At 39.5% G+C, this 23,193-nt stretch overlaps 1 protein-coding gene across 1 annotated transcript in view; it reads left to right on the top strand.

Moving 5' to 3' along the window:
* The first annotated feature begins 2,062 nt into the window (after positions 1 to 2,062).
* The window catches only part of EMC2 (ER membrane protein complex subunit 2), a 32,265-nt gene continuing 11,134 nt past the window's right edge, over positions 2,063 to 23,193 (top strand). Inside the window, exons 1-7 of the mRNA XM_054167553.1 lie at positions 2,063 to 2,163; positions 7,787 to 7,900; positions 8,815 to 8,879; positions 12,765 to 12,850; positions 13,402 to 13,459; positions 21,522 to 21,607; positions 21,783 to 21,842. Of these exons, the coding sequence (XP_054023528.1) occupies positions 2,076 to 2,163; positions 7,787 to 7,900; positions 8,815 to 8,879; positions 12,765 to 12,850; positions 13,402 to 13,459; positions 21,522 to 21,607; positions 21,783 to 21,842 (557 nt within the window). The 5' untranslated portion in view covers positions 2,063 to 2,075. The remainder of the gene's footprint in view (positions 2,164 to 7,786; positions 7,901 to 8,814; positions 8,880 to 12,764; positions 12,851 to 13,401; positions 13,460 to 21,521; positions 21,608 to 21,782; positions 21,843 to 23,193) is intronic.

The raw sequence follows: 23,193 nt of genomic DNA, 5'->3' as shown, positions 1-23,193 counted from the left end.
CAGCAAGTAACACTTACTATGCATAACTTAAGAATCGAGTCTCCTCGTAACATGCAGGTAGAGGGCTGCATGTCTTAAGAAGCAATCCAGCATAACTGGGGAGCTGTCTAAATCTAGCCATGAGAGAGATCAGTTATCTCTGGGAACAGTAACTGGACCAAGTGCCTGTGAGGTACCATCACCTGCCTCTGGCCAATACAGAAAGTTGTGGGCAGGTGCAGAAGCATGGAATTAGCTGTCTGGGGAACTGAAAGGTGGCTTTTAAGAGGATCAAAATTTTGGATTCATATGATTAAAACTTCTGTCTGCATCCCACATTAGGCATTACAGCTAGCTCAGCAATCCAGCAGCACTGAACCTTGCAAGCTGATTTCTCACTTTACCTCAGCTATTTCAGTGTTAGCTTCTAATAGGCAAAGCAGGTGCATGCTGTATTCTTTATGGATCTGGTATGCAACCATTCTGCGTTCCTTTATTTGTAAACCAGGAGTCATAGTACCTTGCTCATAGGAATACCATGAGAAAAAATATTTAACTTTTTGAAAGTGTTCAGATAATGAAGACACTAGCATTATAAAATGAGCTGGAAATACAGCTGCACTAAACAAGGTGTAAACAGTGGAGTGACTTAGAAAATCAAACTACTTTCAAGGGGATAAAAATTAGGCATTAACAGTCCTTGCAGAGCACTATTTGCATTCCATTAGAGGCCTTCTGCTGTCAAAGTCATTACGTGTTATTACACTGTAGACTCCATCAGGAATGAGTAGTTTATTCTAGTTCAGAGGAAGCAACACGAGTAACAGTTTAGGGCACATATGTCGATGGAGCTAGAAGATTAATTTTGAGTGTGGAGTCTGAGACTTCTTCCAGAAGGGATCTCGCAGAAATGAGTATCAGACAAGTTAAGTGTTTGGTGATATTTTCTGAAAACCAGTTCCTTCAGATATTAAAATTCCACCACCGTTTTTTATCATCTTTTGCAGGGATACATTTATTTGTTAACTACATAGTGTTAAAATTAGAAGCATTCTGTACTAAGAAACCCTTCATCTCCCTGGCTGCTGGTCAGCAGAAGACTTCAATGGTGGCAACAAGGCAGAGGTAGGGAAAGCCAGCAGTGGGCCCTAGGCCCTGCTCTAGGCTGCAGGCTCTCTCAGGGCTTCTCCAACTCATTGCCAGCAAGTCGTCACTCTGGTCATTACTGCTCAAGGGGTGTCTGGAGCTAATGCAGAGTAGCTCCATTATTTAAAGTGTTTTGCTAGTAAAGCTTTAAATGCTCTAGAAAGGGAACAGTCATGTGAAATCTGTTTCTTGGATCTGTCATGTTCTACTCTTGTGCCACCTCTGCAGGAACTGACCAGAAATGTAGTGATCCAAATCCCACATACTAATGCTAAATGCAAGGTGTTTTGAAGAGACTGCTTAAAAGTGAAAATACACCATAAGCTTTTTGTAGCTAGCACAGCTAGTTCCACATATTACCAAATGAAAAAAAAAATGTTAAAAAGTGCTGGTTCGTCCTTGACGGTCCTCTCCCGGCTCCAGCGGCCGCTGTCTGTGCACAGCAAACCGGATAGGCGTCTCCTGCGGCGTGCACGCAAGGTGGAGAACATTGCGCCATGCAAACTGAGTGTGCCACGCTCATGCGGATCATAAACCAAGGTAATTTCTTCTGCAGTTGCTAGTGCTACCTCTGATGTAGGCCTTGCACGTCTTCATTCAGCCGAGACGGGCCTCTGGCCGCGGTCAGGACGAGTGCGGCGTGCTATGGGAAAGGCGATCGCACCTCTGTCCTGGTCGCTGACGCAAAGCCACCACAGGAGTGCCAGCTTTTACCTCTCCGCCCCCGCTAGCTCCGCTGCTTCGGGCACTCGCGTCCGCCGCATTTAGGCCGTTCCCTGCCAGCCCTACCTGCGAGGGAGAGTGCAGCGGGAGCCTGACGGCGACCCCGGTGGCAGCGCGTCCGGCGAGCAGGATCGGGCCGCACCGGGCGTCAGGACCCGCACCCCGGCATCCGCACCCCGGGAGCGAGACGCCGTCAGGCCAGACGCCGCGTGCCCTCCCTCCCGCCAATGAGGGCCGGGGCCGTCACGCGGCGCGTCACGCGGGCGGCCGCCAAGATGGCGAAGGTGTCGGACATGTACGACGTGACTTGGGAAGGTAACGTCGCGCCCAGGCCCACGGAGCCCTGGTGGCAGGGCAGGAGCTGCGCGGTCCCCCGACTGCGCGGTGCTACCGGAGATCCACTGCCGGCGGGCCCGGGACAGGCCGACGGTGGCGGTACAGAGGCAGGGCTGGGGTGTGTGGACGGCGATTCTGACAGCTGCTGTGCTCCGCGGCTGGCGCAGGTGGGGCGGTGGTGCAGGAGGAGCGGAGTCAGAGGCCTGTGCTCAGCTCCTCAGTGACCACAGGTCCGCTGGCTTGTACGGCGGGCATTGCCCAGGGAGCAAGAGACCGGAGCCGGTCTCTGGTGAGCGGCGGGCGAGATGCTCCGCGGAAGTGCAGCGCCTAAGGGCCGGTGCGAGTTGGGACCCTTTGTGGAGATGGACCTCGGTTTCCTCAGAGGACCCACCCACTCCTGCTTCCCGTCCCCTCAGAAATACTAATAACAGCGCACCCACGAAAAAATGGCCTCTCCTCTGGGTCAGAGTTTGCGTTCGAGTTCAGCCTTTGGAGCACCTAACAATTACCACATACTTTCCTAAATCTTTAAGCGTTTGTGGAGGAGGAACTTCCAGAAGCTCTGAAGTGACATAAAAGTTTTTGAACATCTCGCTCCCCGGGTCTTTGTAGGCTTCATATCTGATAATAACTTTTTTTAGTACCTTCTGAGGTTTACCTGACGTTATCAGTAGTTCTTCTCTCATAAGCAGCATGTATTCAAGCGTGAGTTCATACGGCACTCGAGACCATTACAGTCTTCTATCGGGGTAAATTACTACTTCTCCATAGTTCTGGGCACAAAGGGATAACTCTTAGCTAGGTGGCCCTATACATTACAAACATAAAGTAGAGAAAAGAATGCAGAGAGAACCTCTTTGATCTTTGATTTTAATTTTGCTGAGTTACTGCTAATCTGTGAAAAAGTAATGGGGCAATAGACAAATTCCCTGAGCAGAGATTATTTTTTATTCTGGTTTCCTGGCATGGGCATAAGAGGAGAAACATTGCTTGGGGTGTATTTTAGCAGATGCCAGAAACTTGCTCTGTAGAAGTAGTATTTGTGCTGTCTGCTTCACCTTTTCTGTGGGATTCCAAAACAAAACAAAATGGAATTTGAAATAATCTATTTTCAGCTCAAATTGTGTAAATTTTAGAAAATATTTCAGGCACTATTGAAGAAAACAGTGCTGTAGCTGGATGATCAAGGATGAGGTAGGAGACTCTTGCCCAGCATTTCTGGTGGTGGGTTAGTAGGTAGTTTGGCTCTGATAATTGCTTTCGCCACTGTGATGTTAAGCTAGCTTTGCACTTTGGGAAAAGCTTGGCTGCCAGTTCTTTTGTATCGATTGTGAGAAGGTACGGTGGTTGTGAAGCTCAGCTGGAGAGAGAGCAGGCAGACGGCTGCCTGCAAAGGGAAGTAGTAAGAAGCACTAACTGGTGTTGCTGTTGGGCTTTCCCAGAAGTTGCTCTAAAACACCTTGTGTGAAGAACCGTTCCATTTTTTATTTTGCTTGAACATACATAGTTAGAAAACCCAGAGTTTTAGAGGTTTTTTCCTTCCTGTCATTCTCAGGAGTCAGTTCACAGAATAGGTAAAGTGCCCTGTGGATATGGTTCTGTACATTTAGCCTTAGATTGATCTGGTTGAGAGCATTGCAGAGTTTAGAATAGAATAGAATAGAATAGAATAGAATAGACCAGGTTATAAGAGACCTTCAAGATCATCGTGTCCAACCCATCAACCAATCCAACCCACCTAAACAACTAAACCATGGCACCAAGCACCCTATCAAGTCTCCTCCTGAACACCTCCAAAGATGGTGACTCCACCACCTCCCTGGGCAGCCTATCTTTGTCATCTGATGGCCAGGTATAGGATGCTCAAGCTTACTGCTTTTGGATTTGCCTAATATATACTGAGGTGAGCATCCTGCTCTTAGAAATAACCTGCATATTTTCTGTCCAAGAGTTTGAACTGGCATCTGTGGCATTGTGGCATTTGAGGACTAGCTGGGATAGTTTTATCGTATTAACTTCTCTATTAGTATCTTCCAGTTTGCATCCAAATGAAAGAGTTGGAGTGTAGGGGAAGATCTGCATCGATATGAAGAGCTGTCTGTGTTTGCCTTTGAAAAATTGCAGACATACATTACAGAGGTAAAAAAAAGTAAAGGGAAAATGGAGTCCCACAATAGACAATACAAAGACTTTTCTTGGAGAAGGCATTTCTCTCAGTGTGTATTTTAACAGATCCTGGTGTCATGGGGGTTTTCATGGGTGGGATGTTCCCAGCAGTATTGTGACCTAGGCCCTAGCAAAGAACTTGAACCACCATCTTGGGAATGTAACATTTTAAACCCAACTACAATGAAGCAGAGACTTCCAGCTAGAGATAGGCAGTCTTTCTGGAGATCTTCAAATACTGTTGCAGCAACACTTCTTTCAGTCAATTCTTCTTCACCAGACATCAAAACTAAAAAGAGAAAGGGATAGAATATTCTGTAAACTAGGTGTCTTCTAGCACAAATTGAAAAGAAATGGAAAGAGTATTTTGGAATATTTTTAATAGCTCAGCCTGACTGTCGCTTCAGCTATTTAAGTTTGCTGGATCATTAAATTAGTACTAACGTTTTCTATATTAAAAATTGTGCTGCTTTAGTGGTGGCACAGTAGAAGGCTTTGTTATATGGTCATGTGAGACTTTGTTCAAGGAATTCTTTGTAATTTTAAAACACCATTTAAAGTGTTAAAAGATTAAATTTAACTGTTTATGTGAGGCTGTTTTCTTGTAAAACACAATCTGTAACAATGAGAATGTCCCAAACAAACTTAAAATCTGAGCACTTCTATCTTTAATGTCTTTAGCCATTACACTCTTGGTAGATGACAAAATCTCATCCTTCCTATGACTTAGAAGCTGAATTAATATTAGTTTGTATGAAAACTCTCAACTAGAAAGCAGTGCAACATTTTGTCTGCCACAGTCCCTATGCAATTAAGTTTTGGTGAAGTGGTTTTGTTGTGTTGCATGCTGGGCTTGTTTGCTTTTAGCTATTCCTGATTTTCAGTTGTAATCAAAGGGAACAGGTCAGTTTACTCTGGATTTTATATATGAATTTTTAGGAATACAGGATGCAGAGGTGAAATGCTGGGATTTTCATAGAGGCCGCTTTGAGAGCTGAATCCTTACGTTAGAGGCAGCATCTGCAGGGCCAAGCTGAGCTTTTGCCTTTTGTAAAGTACTGGTCAGGCCAGTAATGCACACACTGTGTTTAAGTAAGCTTATTGAATTAATGGATTTGTGAATTCTTTTCTTTGACTGATATTTTGCAAAATGGGAGTGGATGGACCCGAGGTGTAGTGGAAGGCATCATGTCTGGAACAGAAGGACAATATGCAGATGAGTTCTAGAAATACAATGATTATGGGGTCCTTCCCTGAGTGACTGCTGGTGGAAGTTGTTACACCTTGAGGTAACAGTATACAGTGGAGTATACAGTGTAGGTCTCTACGTCACATAACTTCCATCATTTAATCAGGTGCTTTTGTATACTGAGGACTTGAAAACTATGATCCAACTAAACAATTGGATTATAAATCATTATAGGAGGATTGCTTCATGTCTGCTTGCTCAAGCCAAATGAAATGATACTTTAACAGACACAACAATAGAACATTATTTCTTCTGGCTTGCTGTAGACAACTTGTGTGTTATTAGGGAACACCAAACATTGTGGCAAGCGCATCAGCTCCTTTGAACTTGTATTGCTTTGATTCATTTGTGCAAAGCTTAAAAATTTAAGAGAACCTAAAACTAAACCAAATGTATCACTTGGTCAGGACCAGCCTGTAGAGGTGACAGGATTAATTGTAATTAAACCGAGACATTTCTTTAACAATTTTTTCTTCTAAAACCCTTGGTTGCTGCTGCCCAACCTTCTATTATGTGCTGTATGCAAGTTTGCCTCCAAAGCTTAAATTATTATTGGCTGACTTTTTGTTTATCTTTCTCAGTTAAAAAAAAAATCATTAAATTTGAAAATACTGTTAAAATAAGCCTTGTGTGTTACTACAGTTTTTAGTGTTTTCTTCTACCTTTTACTTACAATTCAGTATTTCTAAAGCTAACAACCTGCTCAAATAGATTTGCATTAATGAGACTATTTGAAGGTTTTACTGTGTTTTTTGATCATCAGTTGATATACTAATCTCTGTCTTGCAGTTTTTTTTCCATCACTGTACATGGTGTCCTTGGGTGATGAATGGTAGATGTGTGTTCTGTTAATACATAATTCAGACACTGTACCATTTGGAATCACAATGGAATGGAGGCAATGATAATTTCCAAGTGAATGAGTGGGCAGAAATCAGACAGCTTATTTATCTTTTATGCATTTAGCTTGTCAGCTTTTGTGAATGTTTATGTTCTCTCACATTCCTGCTGTGTAGTTTTGAATTTCCACTGACCATCATGTGTCCAGAAACATTTAACTTTACCCACGCATATGAAATGTAACCCTGTGGTGGTTTTGGTTGAATTTCAAAATGCAAAATGTACCATAATAACAGCCTTATGAGTGATCTGGGATCACTTCAGGTAGATGGAAGAAGGTCCAGTGTTTGATTTTTAACTGTCAGTTATGTTAACTATGTGTTTTGAAGTGCAAGAATAACTGACAGTGTTTAATTCCTTCCTGGTGTTTGTTTTTCCAGTTCTTGTAGCATTAAAAAAAAATGTTGGCAACAATTGGCTGTGATATCTTCATATTAGTAAAGCCACTGTCTATCAGTGAAAAGTATTTTCCTTAAGTCTCCTTAACATTTGCATATGGAATATCTACATGCATGTAAAGATACATAAAATCCCATTCTTAGCAATTTCCTGATCCAAAAGATAAATAAAACCTAGGCTAGGCAGTGCTCTCTGGATAACTTCAGGAATATGCCTGCTCTCTTGGAGATCTGATCCACAATGAATGTGCATTTGAAACAACCCCCCTCGTACTAAAATAAATGATCTTAGACAGTGATGATTTTTATGCCTTTGGGCATTTCCCTGGTGTAGAAAACCTTCACTTCCACATCTGCTTTTCTTACAGCTCCTTTCTGTAAGAGTGTGTAGATTCTTCTTAAAGTGGGGGTTCGCTGCATTTTGCTTACAGTGATAAATGTGAGCAGTGGTTGAGTTCTCAGGTTTTTTAATACTTCAGTTGAAAATTTATTCCCCTGGAGTAGAAATGCAGTGTGAATATTGATAGTAAACAGAAGTGTGAAGCTACTTGGGAGAACTCTTTTGTAGCCTGCTTTTCATAACCATGGATAACATCCATTAGTATTTTTTTTATTGGATAGCAAGATAGAAGGGATTTTTTTACTGCATATGTTTCTATCCTGAGAGAGTGCAAGGTTTCAAGTACATGAACATGCTTTGTGTGATACTGTTTCAGAGATCTCCTGCACCCTAGCCTCAGGTATTTTTCAGCTACTAGTAGAAGTCACGTTCTTAGATCTGTTGGTGTCTGAACCCGTTCTTCATATGCATTTTTTCCAGAAATAAAGTCAGAATTCCCTTACTATCTCGAAATCTCAATACTTTTTTTTTCCTCCCCTTGGCCCCCAGATATGCGTGATAAAATGAGGAAGTGGAGGGAAGAAAACTGCCGGAACAGTGAACAGATAGTGGATGTTGGAGAAGAGTTAATTAATGAATATGCTTCTAAACTTGGAGATGACAGTAAGCAAGCAATCATTATTTCTAAAACATACATTGTCTGACTTTGTTTGCTCTTTTCAGCCTCTCTTTTGTGTGTATGTTGCCTTTCTGTATCTGCTGATGTTGATGAAATATCTATTACTTTCTTAGTCCAGCAGGCTGCCAGAGTTCCTAGATTTTTCCTCTTTCCCCACTATGGGCTGCAGTGAAAACAGATGGGAAAATTACCTACTTCAACTCTTAGTTTGCCGTATTAGCAGTTAGACCATCATGTGAAAACTTAGCCTGCAACTATCTGGCTGTGATTTTACTTATTTTCTGTTCTTCAGCACTGTGGCAAAAATGAAAAAGTATCTTTTTGTAACAGAGAAAACTGTTCCTTAATTATATCATACATTATGCAGGAATTAATGCTAAGGCTGTTTCTGTTATAACACTACATTTATGATACTATAGTTGAAGGCAAGTCTGAGTTTCCATTATTCACAAAAGTATTACTGTTAGGGGATTTTAACTAGCTTACACCAATTTCACATGACAGAAGGCTGGATATAATGTTTCATACTGAAAAAGAATTGAGAAGCAGTGAAAGAATTAAGGAAAATTTGTTTTCCATCTTGCCAAAGTGGCCTTTCTGGAGGTTTGATGCAGAGAGCAAGTTCTAATGAGTATCTGCATGGAAGAGTGCAACAGTAATGTTAGGAGAAGAAAAGAATTAAAGGGTTTTTACCTTTCAAGATGTCAGAAGGTACTTTGTTACTGAAAGCAATAAAATGGCATAAATGCATTTTTAATTAATTCCAGTATTGTCTTAAAATATCTCTTTCAGTAGTGATCCACAGGAACAGAAGGGGAAAAATACACAAATGTATTGTGTACATTGTAAGTGTTTCCCATTACCTTAAATCTGTATTTAATGTCTCTTTTTTTTCCAGTTTGGATAATATATGAACAGGTGATGATTGCTGCCCTGGACTGCAGTCGAGATGATTTGGCACTAGTAAGTTTTCAAGTTGACTTTTCTCTCAAACCTTAAGTTTTCTTCCTGGGTGTCTCCTCCAGATAGTTTTTTTGGACAGTTACAGGATATTCTGAGCTCCATAGCTTGGACTGGTAGACTATCTGTCCAGAAATACACTGCTGGGAAGGAACCACCTCCACCCAACTTCTCTAATGTGGAACTCTTGTTCAGACAGATCATGTCTCTTTCAATAGTCATGAAAATATTTACAGCTGCTCTGGTGTGGGCTTAATGTCAAGAATAATATTGGAGTTGCCATATTGTACAGACAGTGTTTGTTTATTGAAAACCTCTCAAATTATATTGTGTTTTTCTAATGTTTTGAGGCAAAATGTCCTGTCATGCATATCGTATTATGTCATGTTGGCTACTATCTACAAAAGTCATTGACATCCTAGAGCAGGTCTTCAAGAAGAATGAGGAGCTGGGCTGCCTAACGTGTAAGGAAAGTCTGAGACATCTGTGTTTGTTAGGTCTTGTGAAACCTAAGAAGGGATTTTATTACCATCTTTCAATATGTAGTGATGGGAAGGTATAAAGAAGGTGGAGGTACATTTTTGAATATGTGCAGTGACAGATAAGTGCAAGAGACTTAAGCTGCAGCAAAGGAAGTTCCAATTAGATATCATGAAAAAGTTTTAGCAATGGGGTTAGTGAACGCTTTGGGACAGGTAATGCAGGGGAGCTGTGGAATCTCCATTAGAGATGCCTAGAAAGGTATTGGGATATGGCCCTGCACTCACTTGGAAACTAGCTCAGTTTTCAGTGGGGATTTAGAGCAGGTGACTTCCTTGGCAAAAATACCATTAATGGATATTTGAGGTTAGTCAATTTGTATGCAAACTTATTTGAATTATAGAAACACAAATTTAGATTAAATGACGTTTCTAAATGAGCCCACCAAAACAAATAGCAAACCCAGCCATACCCAAGTAATCCTTTAAAGGCAGCAACTGAAAAAAGACACATGTTTTGCAGGTGAATTTCAACAATCTTTTCATCTGTCCTTCACAAAACATTGGGAAAAATCATGAGCTTGCCTTGTGCCCTGAAAGCCAGCAAGCCTGAGCTTGTTCGAAATAAAAACAAAGATATTTTCAGAAGTCCTGGTCTGTCATGGGAGTTCCAGTGCCTTGTTCTCTGTCAGATGACAAAATACGCCCTAAAGTCTTTAGAGTTTCACGTGTTGTCATTTGGGCAAAACTGAGTGGTCTATGAGACACAAAGGGTCAGACTAGAGGATGCAGTTGGGAGAAGGGCAGTTTGAAAGTGGACAGAACTAGACAAGCTCATCTTGCATCTTGTATGTACACAGCAGACTAGTACGCTAGAAAATACAGCACAACATGCTGAACTTGTCATGAACCCAGTGAACTTCCATTGTTTTGTTCCTCAGAAGAAAACACTATTGTAGTATAGCTGTCTGTTTAAACAAAATCAAATAGATCTACTGCTTAAATAAATACATTTCTGTGATCTGATTAATATCTAAAAGAGTTTTGGGGTTTGTTTTCATGGTCTTTTTAGGAAGACTTTCACAAAATTCTTGAGAGAACCAGTGCTGAAAGATTGGTTGTGAAACACTATTTATTTTTACTAGCCCAGACAGAGATTTCAAATTTCAGTTTCTGTGTCCTCTAAGGAACATTGCTTGAGATAAAGGAGTGCAGCATTTCATATGCAGCTCAGAAAGGATGTTAAAAGCTTAGATGGAAAGAATTGGGGTTTTATTTTTTTTCATCTGATTGATTTATAATAAACAACTACTTTATTCAGACAAGACAACATCTTATGTGGCTTTTTGCTACAGCTGTAGCCCCAAAATAGACAAACGGCTTTGGAACTTCTGTTTTTCAGCAGTGAGATTTTCATAGCTGTGTTGCATTTTGCTTAGGGGTATAGGTCTCATCTGCTCCAAATGTGAAGGCTGAGAATGTTTTTCGGAGTCATTTATCTGACTGTTTTTCCTTTTCTTTCCTCTTTTTACTACTGTTGTCCTCTGCACAAAATGCCTGTTGTGCACGGCCCTGCTGCAGTCAGCCAGTTCTTTCACATGCATGTTTTAGTGAAATTGCACTTGGCTGTACCAGTGTTTTACATACTAGAGTCCAGGTTTATATTTCTTCGCCTTTGCAAACTTGTAAAATGGAACACCAACATGAGGATGGTTGGTGCTGTTGAGGCCAGACCATTTTGAAGACAGAAACTAGTGCTGCTTACTCATGAACTTGCCTTTTCAGAAGTCTTGCAGTGATTTGTTTGTGTCTCACAGCTGTTCACGTCACTTTATTGTGTCTGATGTCTTACTCTGCAGAAGCTTATTTTGGCTTTGTGGCTACTGTATTTGGTTGAATAATGATCATGTAGTCAGGTCTAAGATTTTGGTCTTGAGTGCTACTTCATCACCATTTTTATATTGTGGATGTGGTGTTTTTCAATTTACATAGAAGTCCATGTGGAGGTTGTAGAGTTTAGTGTTATGGACTCTATTTGACACATTTTTTGACATTTACAAATTTTATTGAAGAAAAGCAGTGCATGGTTTTATATTGAAAATCACTATCCTTTGGGATACCCAGGTCACTGAACCACAGATTTCCACAGGTCTGCAAATGTTATTTTTAAAATCTAATTTTAAAATTTAATTTTAAAAAAAATTAAAGTTCCAGTAAACTGTTTCTGTACTAAACCTGAGTCTTACTATGTGAAATTGCATTGGTTCTTTGGAAACTAAGATGGTCTTGAAAAATCTGCTGTGCTTACTTGAGGCTAAGCAGTACTCATTTGATTACTTTATTCTTTCTCTGTATCTTTTTTGTATATGGAGAGATTGTGAATATTTCTCTTTGCTATGGTCTAGCAACCTGTTTTTTTACAGAAGCAAAGAGGGAGCCTACTAATTTTAACAGATTTGCTTCTAACGTTTTCCTTTGACTAGTGGATGTGACCAGATGGAAGAGATTATAGAGACAGGCTTCTGCTGGTACCTTAGGCCTGAAGAACAAGTGTCTATGCTGAGTTGTATAAATAAATGGCTATAAAAGAAAAGCTCTCTGTGAGGCTTTTGTGCGATTCAAACCACTGGTCTCTTTTGAGAGCCTGTGAGTTGTACCTGCCTCTCCCCATAATGAGTCAGCTACAAACTTTGCAATGCTACCTTAGCCACATTCTTGATATGGTTAGAGTTAGTTTAATTTGGGGAAGTTGTGACTCAGTCCCTCTACCAAACAGGTTTTTGTTTTGTTTTGTTTTGCTTTTTTGCTAATCCAGGGAAACCTGCCTGTGATGAATTTCTTTTATCCAGCCCAGGTGTCTCATTGATTTCAGGAAGTAGAAGCTATGCCTTTTCTGCCAGCAGGCTCAACCCGAGTCAATGACAAACATTTTCTTTGGATTTGAATTTTTATTTTAAAAATAAACACATAGCATAGTTTGTTCCATTGTGAGGTATCCATTTATTAAAGAAGCAGCACATAAGTACTTGCCGTCTTTATTTTGTATTTTTTACTGTCTTGGGTTATTATGAAGCAACTAAGTAGACTTCAAGTTTTAATAGTATCAAAAATGTTTTGGTAGGTGAGTTTAACCTCCTAAAAAAAATAACTACTTCCAAGAAGGCCTGATTGTCTAATGACCTGTATGGAACATATTTCTTATAATTAGTCTTCTAACAGACAAAGTTTCAGTTTCTGAGGTTTTCTGTATCAATGCATTTTATTGCATGTTCCAAAGTATTGATATTTACCTGTATTTAGAAGTGCCCAGGTTGTTGAATTCATCAGCCAAGGACTTTTTTTTTTTTTCCTTACAGCTTCCACATAAATAATTATGTTCATGATACTATTTTTTATTTTATTTGTATAGTTTTGTCTTCAGGAGCTAAGGCGCCAGTTTCCTGGGAGCCACCGAGTGAAACGCTTAACTGGAATGAGATTTGAAGCTATGGAAAGGTAAAACCTGATTTTTTTTTTAAATTTTTTTTTTAAATGGATCCTTTCTGTCTGGAAGCACAGTGATGTTTCTTAGAAAGGAATTCAGGTGCTATAAAAATAGGGCCAAGCAATGCTGGGCAGTTTCTTTACAGGAAATAATTAAATGCACAATCATATTGCAATGTTTAGGCATTTTTATTGCATTTTCGTATGTACTATGCAGTGTTACATTTCTGCAATCTACCCATCAGACTTCATAGATTAAAAAGACCACTTAATTTGACAACATAATTCATTATACAGTAAAATATTAGGCACTCCTTTAACAAAGCTTGAGAGGTATATGTTTCATTTCACAGAGCCAGAACAGCATATGAAAATCAGTGCCAGTTTTTTTTGCCCTCATTCCTCAATGCTCTTACTTACTGCAGGATGTAGCTCTTTTCCCTGTAGAGGTATAGAAACAACAAAAAACCCCTATGTAGTAGGTTATTGACTATTGCAAGCACAGTTGGAAAATCACGAGTTCTGCCTTATCAGAAATAAATGGTAATGATTTCTTTGAACAGGTATGATGATGCCATCCAGTTATATGATAGAATTTTGCAAGAAGATTCCACTAATACAGTAAGTTTAAAAGTTTTTTCTGAACTGTAGTAGTTTGTTGTTTGAAATTGTGGTAATGTTTTGTGGGTTTCACTGGAAAAACGTGTGTCTGTATTACTGTATTTGTTTCATTTAGTTTCCTGGTATAATAACTCATGGTACCTTCATTAGAACAGATGAGATTTGTTTTATGATGAGAAGGCAGAATGTCCTGCTTGTTAGTAAGTTATCCATGGGAAAGCAAATACTATGCTGGGGTGCACTAGGAAGTGTGTGTCCAGCAGGTTGAGGGAGATTCTCCTCACCCTCCACTCAGCCCTGTTGAGACCATGTCTGGAATATTTTGTACGGTTCTACATTCCCCAGTTCAAGAGGGAGAGGGAAGTGCTTGAGAGAGTTCAACAGAGAGCCAAAGGATAGGAGCATCTCTTCTATGAGGAAAGCATGAGAGTTCTGGGGACTGTTTAGTCTGGAAAAGAGAAGGCTGAGAGGGGACCTTATCAGTGTGTACAAACATCTGAAAGGTGGCTGACAGGAGAGGGGCAATAGACATAAACTGAATCACAGGAAATTCCATCTCAACACAAGAAAAAACTTCTTTACTGTGAGGGTGACAGAGCCCTGGAGCAGGCTGCCTGGCGAAGTGGTGAAGTCGTCTGCTCTAGAGATCTTCGCAACCTGCCTGGGTGTGTTCATGTGTGACATGCATTAAGTGGTCCTGCTTTGCAGAGGGCTTGGACTCAATCTCTGGAAGTCCCTTACAATCACTAGCATTCTGTGATTCTATGATGAAACACCTGCTTAAGCACTGAATTCAAGTGAAATGGTTATAACTAGCAACTTTTCTCGCACTCTTAGAAGTGCTTAGCTTGGATGTTTCAGCTTTTAGTATTTAAAGGACCAATGTGTCTGCCATGTGTCTTCTGTCTTCCTAATGCTTAATCTTGTGTAAAGATTAACTATGAATACACTCAGGTAGTGCTTGAATAGCAGTTACTTGGGTCTGTTGGCTGGGACATTTTACTAGCTCTTGAATCAAGGTACTACAAAGCTTGCTAATTGTATAAAACTAAATGTGAGACAGAGTGTGCTTTTCTTTTCAGCATTTTTGGAGTACTTGTTGTGTAAGCCACCTTCAGCTATTAGATGAAACTTGTAGCAATGTCTTTCCTCTAACAAGGATAAAATTAGAGGAGGAAATGACAGAGTTCCAAATTTCGATATCAACCTATTGCAAAGTCAGTTAATTACTATTAATCACTGTCTGTTTGACACTAAATCTTGGGCCATATTAAACCAAAATGGAACCCATCAACAACAAATCCACAAGAATAGGTCACTTGGGTGCACGTTTTTTGGCATTTTGCTGAAACAAGTGGAAAATGGAGCACTACAGTGACTTCTGTGGACCACACATCTTTGGAGTGTACATTTTTGGCAGTTGCAGTCTTCAGCTGTCTCAGCATGGCTTGTGTCATCTGTGTGGTTTGCTGGACAGTTTTACTTTTAAAAAGATTAGATATATTTAAATAAGTAATGTGCATGTCTGTTACCTAACTTGTATTTCCTCCTTAGCAAAACTTTGAAGAATGGTAATATTTAGAAGTGTCCAAACATTAGAACAGGTGCATGATCTATTTGTTTCGTAACCTGTGAGAACAGAGATTGGGGGTTAAATACAAAAGGAAAGGTTCCCTGCTGTATACTATAGAATGAGTTGGCTAAGCCTTGAATGTGAAGAGTGAAAGGTAAATAGAAAGTTCAGATCAATTCTCATGTGCAGTTTTTGTTGTGTCTTTTACCTGTTAATTATTTGCATGCACACACCTGGGTGTTGTAGGAAAATAAATATTTCTTGATTTTAAAAAAGAAGCTGTTGCTGTTGGCACTCACCTTACATCATAGCAATGGAGTTGCTTATACATATTAAATGCTTTGGCAAGTGCTGTAAGTGAAACCTAAGTTCCATCTTTTTTCTGTTTTTCTTTTTTTCAATTTTATTTACTTATTTTAGACTCCTAACAAACTTCTAAATCATGAAAAGTGACCTTTGAACTCAATTGGTGCAATGGACATTTTCATTTTTTTGTTGCATGCAAAACTCTGAAAACAAGTTAACAGTAATTATTTCATTTCTTAGGATAGCATTCAGAGTCCTGTGTTTTCCAGAGGTGACTTTGATCTTAATATGAGCTTGCTTGCTGAAAAAGATGACTCATTTGACAATGGAGAGATTTTAATGTCACTTCAGAGATTGTGTTTGATTTTTCAACATGTGTAGGCATTGAGTAAGAGTCCATCCCTTCTCTAAACGTTGTAAGGAATGAAATGTGACTCCTGTGAACAGTGCAACTTGAGCATTTTAAGATTACAAGAATGGAAGGTTCCCATTTTTGTCCATTTTGGTGGAAATTAAGGCTTCCTAGAGCTGTAGCTGGCAGATTACTCTGTTATTAAGGCTGCATGATTTTCCAGTGCAGGGACCATTTTATTAATTGAAATTTTATGTAGTATCCAATTGAAAACCTTTATACTGGGGCCAAACAGTGGCTGAGTTGTTTGGTGATCTTCAGATAAAACACGTAGTCTGTTTCTCAGAACAAAATAAGGGGCATATTGTTGGGGTATTTTTTACCAGGGTTGGTAGAAAGGACTTTCTTGTTTGTTTTTGTTACTAAGGCATTTCATTGAGAAATCCTCATCCTGCTCTGCTTTGGAGGATAGCCTTGGATACCAACAGGAAAAGAGCTCTTGGTAGAATGCAGCTTTTGCTTATGTTCTCAGTAGAGACTGATGGAATTTATACTAAATGCTTCTTCTGAAAATCTCATTTGTGTTTAGCCTGATCTATCCCAGGCTACAGAAACTAAGCAGGACTTACTTGCTGTTGTTCCCCATGGCTGTAGAACTGTGGGAAGGGGGCAGGAAATAGGAAGATTCCTTTGACTCGCACCTCAGTGATGAGCAGAAGGGAGAAAAAAAAAAGCATCCAGAAGGAACGGAGTAAAAAGTGAAGGAAGCAGAACTGTGAGAACCAAAAGAGAGAGAGAGAAAGTAAGGGAAGTTTAGATGGTTAGTTAATAGAAGAGGTCAGGTCATATGTAGGGGAAAAGATGGCTTGAAGGGTGGGTAAGAGAGCAGATCACAGAGTTTTATATTAATGCTTAAGTCTTGCATTTTGCCTTGACGCACTGTTTTCTGCTATCACTAAACAGCTTGGAGACCTGGTGAAATGCCTTATTCCCTGTAGTACCTGGTGAGTATTTAGTTCTGTCAGTAACTGACTTAGCTCTTATAGCAGAGCCATGTACTATTTGAATGCTGCAAGTAACCAAATTTGTGGTTCTGCAAGATAGAATTTCTGTTGCTGTATTAAAGAAAACCCAGGTACACTTCATACCTTCTGGAGATAAGGCTAAATGCACAACCATGCTACTTTAAAAATGCCACAGTCTGCCTGCCCTTAAAATGACTGCTGGTATTTTGAAATAAGCAGTTATTGATCAGATAATTCAGATAATACAATACTTTGATAAAATATTGCAGCAGGGAATGTAATGCCACAGTCCAACTCTCAGCATTTTTAAATCACCAGTTTATCTTTATTAGTGGTCTGGATGCTACATTATTAAGGTTTTGGATGGATTTCTTGTGTAAAAGTATTGCATTTTCATGGAACTGATACATATGTGTTTTCGGTTTGCTACTTAAGTCCTCAGTTCTGGGTGTGGGGCTTATCCATACAAACCTTACAGATGGAAGTAGTATCTTGATTCTTCAACACAACCATCAAGAAAATTGGAGAGTACTTGGTCATCAGCACATGAGAAAAGTGAGATCAGGCACCAGGTTCTGCCTTGATTCTAATCCACAGAAAAGCTGATGTATGGGCTGCCTGGGGAGGTGGTGGAGTCGCCATCACTGGAGGTTTATGGGCTGCCTGGGGAGGTGGTGGAGTCGCCATCACTGGAGGTTTTCAGGAGGAGACTTGATGGGCTGCTTGGTGCCATGGGTTAGTTGTTTGGGTGGTGTTTGATTGGTTGATGGGTTGGACGCGGTGATCTTGAAGGTCTCTTCCAACCTGGTTTATTCTATGTATTCTATGTATTTACTAGGCTAATTCTTATGTTTTTCTTGCTGCTTTTTCCACTAAGCTTTTAATACAAGAAGACACTATATGCTTGGTTGACTTAGGCCATGTGAATAATCTCCTTAATTCATCAAAAGTCAGAATTTTAAGACCACGATAATGTTCTGGGTGAAGCTGTTGTCCTTCAGGGTTCATAAAATTCTTCACTAAATACTCATTTTCTTACAGGAGTGGACAGGAACAAGTATATGCCTATGGTCATAGAAACTTAAACTTTCCCATACTATTTTGAGATTCCTTTTCTAGCTAAACTGGACATGTTTCAGAAGACCTGGGAATCTCGATACTAGCACAATTCAGAGCAAAATCTTACTATTTATGTATAGTATTATTATACATGGATTATGTATATCTGAGTTTGTTCTTCCTAGTATCTCCTTCTCTTATTGTGCATTACTGCTGTCTTGACTGTATAGGTACTTTTTTTCCTCCCCAGTTCATTGTCTCCAAAATAAGATCAGAATAGTCAGCCACTTTATTCATGATGCTTAGTAAGCATACTGAGTGTGAGGCTCACCTGACTGAGAAGGTAGCCAGTGCATATAGGGTGCTAGATAGGGACTCAGGGTTAGTAAAGAGTTAGAAGCTTACAGCACACAAAATGTCCCATGTCTTGGTGCAGGCTTTTTCATACCTGCTTTTAATTAACGCATTGACTACTGGAGCAATTGAATTTCAGCTTCTATTTTAAAAAAGCCCTTATAGTCCTTACGATTCCAAGAAAAGCTAGAAATTCAGATGGGAGAGTGGTCTGTGAATACAGTTAATAACCAATAGTAGTTTGTTTGCATGGGTTTATTTTTGAGCCTGTCTTATCACTCCTAGGAGCCACAGATCTGAGTGTTTCAGTTCCACTCAAACCCTAGGTGTATTGGCAATGCGTTCAGAACATCAGGGTTGGAAATTTATGTGATGGAAAAATCTGATTGCTTTGAAAACTCCCTGTACCACCACAGACTCCTTCCCAGCAATTTTAAAGACGCTTTTAAAAATTGTGTGCTACTATATGTTTTGTTCATCCTCTGAATGTCAGCACTGCCTTGAGTGACGGAGCCTCTTTTGATGTAAACTGAGTTCTCTGTAAATAAACTAATCCCATAATTCTCGAGGGTTTGTTTGAGGGTGAAGAGAGTGCAGATTTCAAGCCAGAATACTATTTTATTTTTTCTTCAAATAAAAACCACAAAGAGTGAATTTGCAGAACTGTTGTGGGCTTTGGTGAAGTTTCTTAGCAGATGAATTCCATCAGATGTGTATGTAACTCATGTAATGCCTAACTGCTGTTACCAGAACGTGCTGATTATGTCTGATCCTTTTATCCTTATTATCTGATTCCATCACATTACATGCTTGTTTCAGGTAAACATCAGTTTATAATGATGATTAGAAATAGTTGTAGCTTTGCATAAATCAATGTCTTGAGGTTCCAGTGATTTATGTTATTTGGGAGTACTGTGGTTAGGAAATAAAGCAGCCATGGAGAAAACCTGCTTCCAGGCTCGTTTGGAGGACTGACTTGCGTGTGATTGAAGGAGCTGCATTAAAAACAAAAAAATAAAGTGGCTTATGTAGGCTGTTCCTGTTTGCCATTGCAAATTAAACTGTCAGATGCTTTGATTGATTTTATATATGAAACAGATTACTGCATTTCTCAAGCATTTTAGTTGTGATCACTCTTGATTGTTCTGGGTTATTTTTAAATCTGAAATAGCAAATGAATTTTTATCCTCAAAAGTAGGTAGTCTGTTACCTGCAAAAAAGCCTTGTGTCTTTGTGAGCTATAACTGAATGATACACTCCTTTGGCTGTGCTCACCATTGTCCCCTCGTTGCCTTCTATAGTGTTTCAGGCTGAGTGGGCAGGTCACTGGGCTGTGCATAATACCAGCCTTGGGTAGCAAGTTTAACACTGGCCTGATGTTCCCACCATAGCATGGGTGCTGACCTGCTTTATGAAGTGCTTTGAGACCTCTTCATAAAGTGTGAGAGAGAAGAATGGGTTTAGGGTTTTCTTTTTTATTAGTAATGATAGCAATATGATAAGCATATAGGGTTATTCTTTCTATGTTTAAAAATAATGTTAGTTACACTGTTATCTTTATTTTTAAAATCAAAAATAAACTGTGTCTGTTACTGTTACAGTGATAAATGTGGTCAGCAGTTAAAATTACCAGAGTCAGTTAGGGCTTCGAGCCAAATGTCTCCCAGTAAACATAGAACAACTAATGTAACTTTACAGGTTGCAGTGTGACAAAGAAGCAGTGGAAAACAAAATGACTGTGGGGAAACCACCACGCTGCCTGTGTCCTAATTTGTATCCTGCTTGTTATGAAGAATTTTCTTTCTGCCTGTGCCTTTTGTCTAAGAAGACTTCAGAAGACTTTCCTTAAGTCATTTTCACTGAAATGTTTGTGGGGGAGGTGAAGGGGATGAACTCAGAGATAAATGAACCTAGTGTTTGTGTTAAAAGCTTTTGTAGCCATGCTGCTTTGGTAGGTTGAAGTAGTTTGCTGAAATCCTACTCCTCTTCTTCCAGAAGCAATCAATTTGTTCAAATGATAAGTAAGAAATTATGTGAGAGAACAGTTATGTTTAAAATACTGTAACAATACAAGGACTTGTTCAGGGTGCATGTGACTGTGATTTTAGAAAGCTATATCGTGAAGAAACTGATTTCAGAGCTATGTTAAATGAAAATTATTTAAGGTTTTGTTGAAGAGCTACCATTCCCATGCTGCCAAGGCTTCTGTAAGGTGATACTCCACTGTATAACCTCTGTGTAAGATAGGAAATAGGATGAGAGCTATGAGGGGAATGAGCAATAGGGTTTTGTTACTGCGGAAGTGTGCACTTTTGGTTTTTTTCCATTAATATTATCTCATGGCATATAAGTGTGTGTGTACACACAGGCACATGACAGGCAGCAGACCGTTTTTCTTCCTGTGTCTGACTACAGCAGTTGTGATCACCCAGGAGAACAGGAGTTACAGGCAAGGCAGGAGGCTGGTGGTGCTCATTGTTTGTGGCATGTCAGGCTGGAATTTAGTTTTACTTTCATTCTATCAGATGCCCAATCTGATGACTTTCAGGCCAGCTGAGGTGCAGTGATGTTTGCTCCAGACTGTCATACTGCTGGGAAGAAGTCCATTGTTTTGCATTGCATTTCAAGTGTACCTCGATACACAACTCCTAGAGGTCTGAAAACTGCTTTTAGAGAACTGTAGTCAGCATACTGCAGAAACTGGAATAATCAACTATTAAAATTCTGTGCATTTTTCTCCTGGTACAGTTCTTACAACTTGTTTTTATATTGTTTGTGTGAAGTACATTTCCCACCCATATATCAAAGCACTGCTCCATTTTGCCATTTAAGTGGCTATTTTGTATTCTTTTTACATTGGAGAGCCTACTTTGTGCTCTGGGAGCTAAGAGAGACTTGTTTATGAAATTGTTACGTATTCAGCATTACAGAAAGATGGCATTCAGCACTCCAAGAGGAATCTTTAAAAGTGGCTGGAAGCCGTATTTATACAGTGGCAACCAAGACGCATCTGTGGGATTCTCTGAAACTCAGTCGCTGTCTCTCCTCTGTAGTCGTGGATCCTGTGAATGACAAGATGTGGGTCTTTGGAACGGCTGAAGATTAGCATCCCCTGCTGTTTTGTAATTATCAGAATCTGGACAGTCATTTATTTGAATGAAATAATGCATACAGTTTGTGCCTCCGAAGAAAAGCATACATACTGTGATTGTAAGAAGAGGTTTTCAGTCTCTCAGCAGGGTGTCATAGGGTATGTTTATAAACTTCAACCTAGCAGTTGCTCTGCAGTGGAATTCCGCTGGTATTGAGACAATAATTTGCACAGTCAAATTGCTTTCTTTACAAAAACCCAGGGAATTGAGACCCTAATCCTATATTAATGTCAACCCATAGGCAGCAAGAAAGCGTAAGATTGCCATTCGAAAAGCCCAGGGGAAAAATCTTGAGGCCATCCGCGAGCTGAATGAGTATCTGGAACAGTGAGTGTCTTACAAGAATACAGATTGTGTGCTGCTATTCTGATAAATCTTTTTAATTAAAATGGAATTTGCATTTGATTTACGCTTTTGCTTCCACACTGGTCATTTGCACAAGTCCTTGCACATTCAGTCTTGTTCCTTTTTTTTTTTCCCCTTTCTTCTCTCCTCTGTACAGATTTGTTGGAGACCAAGAAGCTTGGCATGAGCTCGCAGAACTTTACATCAATGAACATGAGTAAGTTGTTTGCTAAGTCCACATCAAAACTCTTAAATTGAAACTCCCTCTGTGTAACTCAAAGGCCTCTGATTTTTTTATTTTTTTTTAAGGACTAGTGATAGAAAGTATGCCTCTCATTTCCAACATAACAAGCATCCACTAGAAATAAATACCAGCCTTATTTGACTACCAAATGCTTTAGGAAGGCATTTGATTTTAAATCAGAAGCAGCTTACTTAATTACCTTTCTTTTTAAATCCACTATTTTTAAAGAAGTGGTTTGAGTGTAACAGGGACCAGGTCTTCATACAATTTTTCATTCAAGGGGTCTTTTACTAATGATGAGTTTTAAATTCTTTGCTTCTAAAATCAGTTAATCACAGCAACTGATACTCTGATTTTCTTTTAGCCTACCCCTGCAAGAACTTCTAGCAGCCTTTCAAAGGAAAAACCACCAACCAAAACCCATGGATCTAGAGTTAGAGGCATCTAGTCACCTGGGTACAAAACCCAAAGTAATCAGGAATGCTGAATGCTGTAGTAACTTGCATGTTGGATATTTAATGGTTTTGTTAGTTTCTTTTTATTGATGTAGTGACAGGAGGAAATCCCAGTGTGAGAGGATTAGCTCAAAGCCTTAGTGCAAGTTTTCTAATACCGCAGCATTAATTCTAACCTCTGCCCAAAAGCATATATTTTTTTCCTTTCCCCATTTCTTTAGTTCTTCAGCCCAGCCTGAATTCTGTCACATCGTTTCCTTCCTAGAGAGTAGTAAAAGAATCAAATTCTCAAGGAAGAAATAGCCATTCTCACTGTGATGAAAAATTGTTCCCCCGTGATCTTGCCTTGCCCCCCATTCTCAAGGAAAATTACTAAACTTTCAAATGCTGACTTAAGGAATGATCTAGAATTTGGATATCCAGATTTCTGTTTGTTTTAGGAAATTCACCACACACTTTTCCCAGAAAACAGTTGTTGTTTTTTCAAAAAACGGTTATAAAAGATATTTAAGCTTGTCAAATCTGTCAGTACAGAAGTGAACAATAGAGTGCTGCAAATATAGCTTACTCCTTTACTGGTTGGTTGGGATTTTTGCAATAGTCTTTATTACAAGATTTGTGTAATAGAAACTGCTTTTACTTTTATTTGTCTTGGTTTGTATTTCCAGTAAAAAATAATCTGTAGAACTTTCTCCACTTCATGAAAAAAGATTGCCATTACTCACAGTACTTCAGTGAGCATCATTACTGTTACTATTTTGATGATTAAATGAGGAAAAATGGAATGTTGGCAAAAAAGCAACTAAAATTTCATTTTAAAAAAGAAAATTCTTAGCGTCTTTGTTTTACCACTGTCACAAATGCTGTCA

This window comes from Dryobates pubescens, chromosome 14 (assembly GCF_014839835.1).
Source record: "Dryobates pubescens isolate bDryPub1 chromosome 14, bDryPub1.pri, whole genome shotgun sequence".
Classification (NCBI taxonomy): Eukaryota; Metazoa; Chordata; class Aves; order Piciformes; family Picidae; genus Dryobates; species Dryobates pubescens.
Note: the sequence above shows the minus strand (reverse complement) of the source record. Positions and strands in the feature narration are given on the sequence as shown.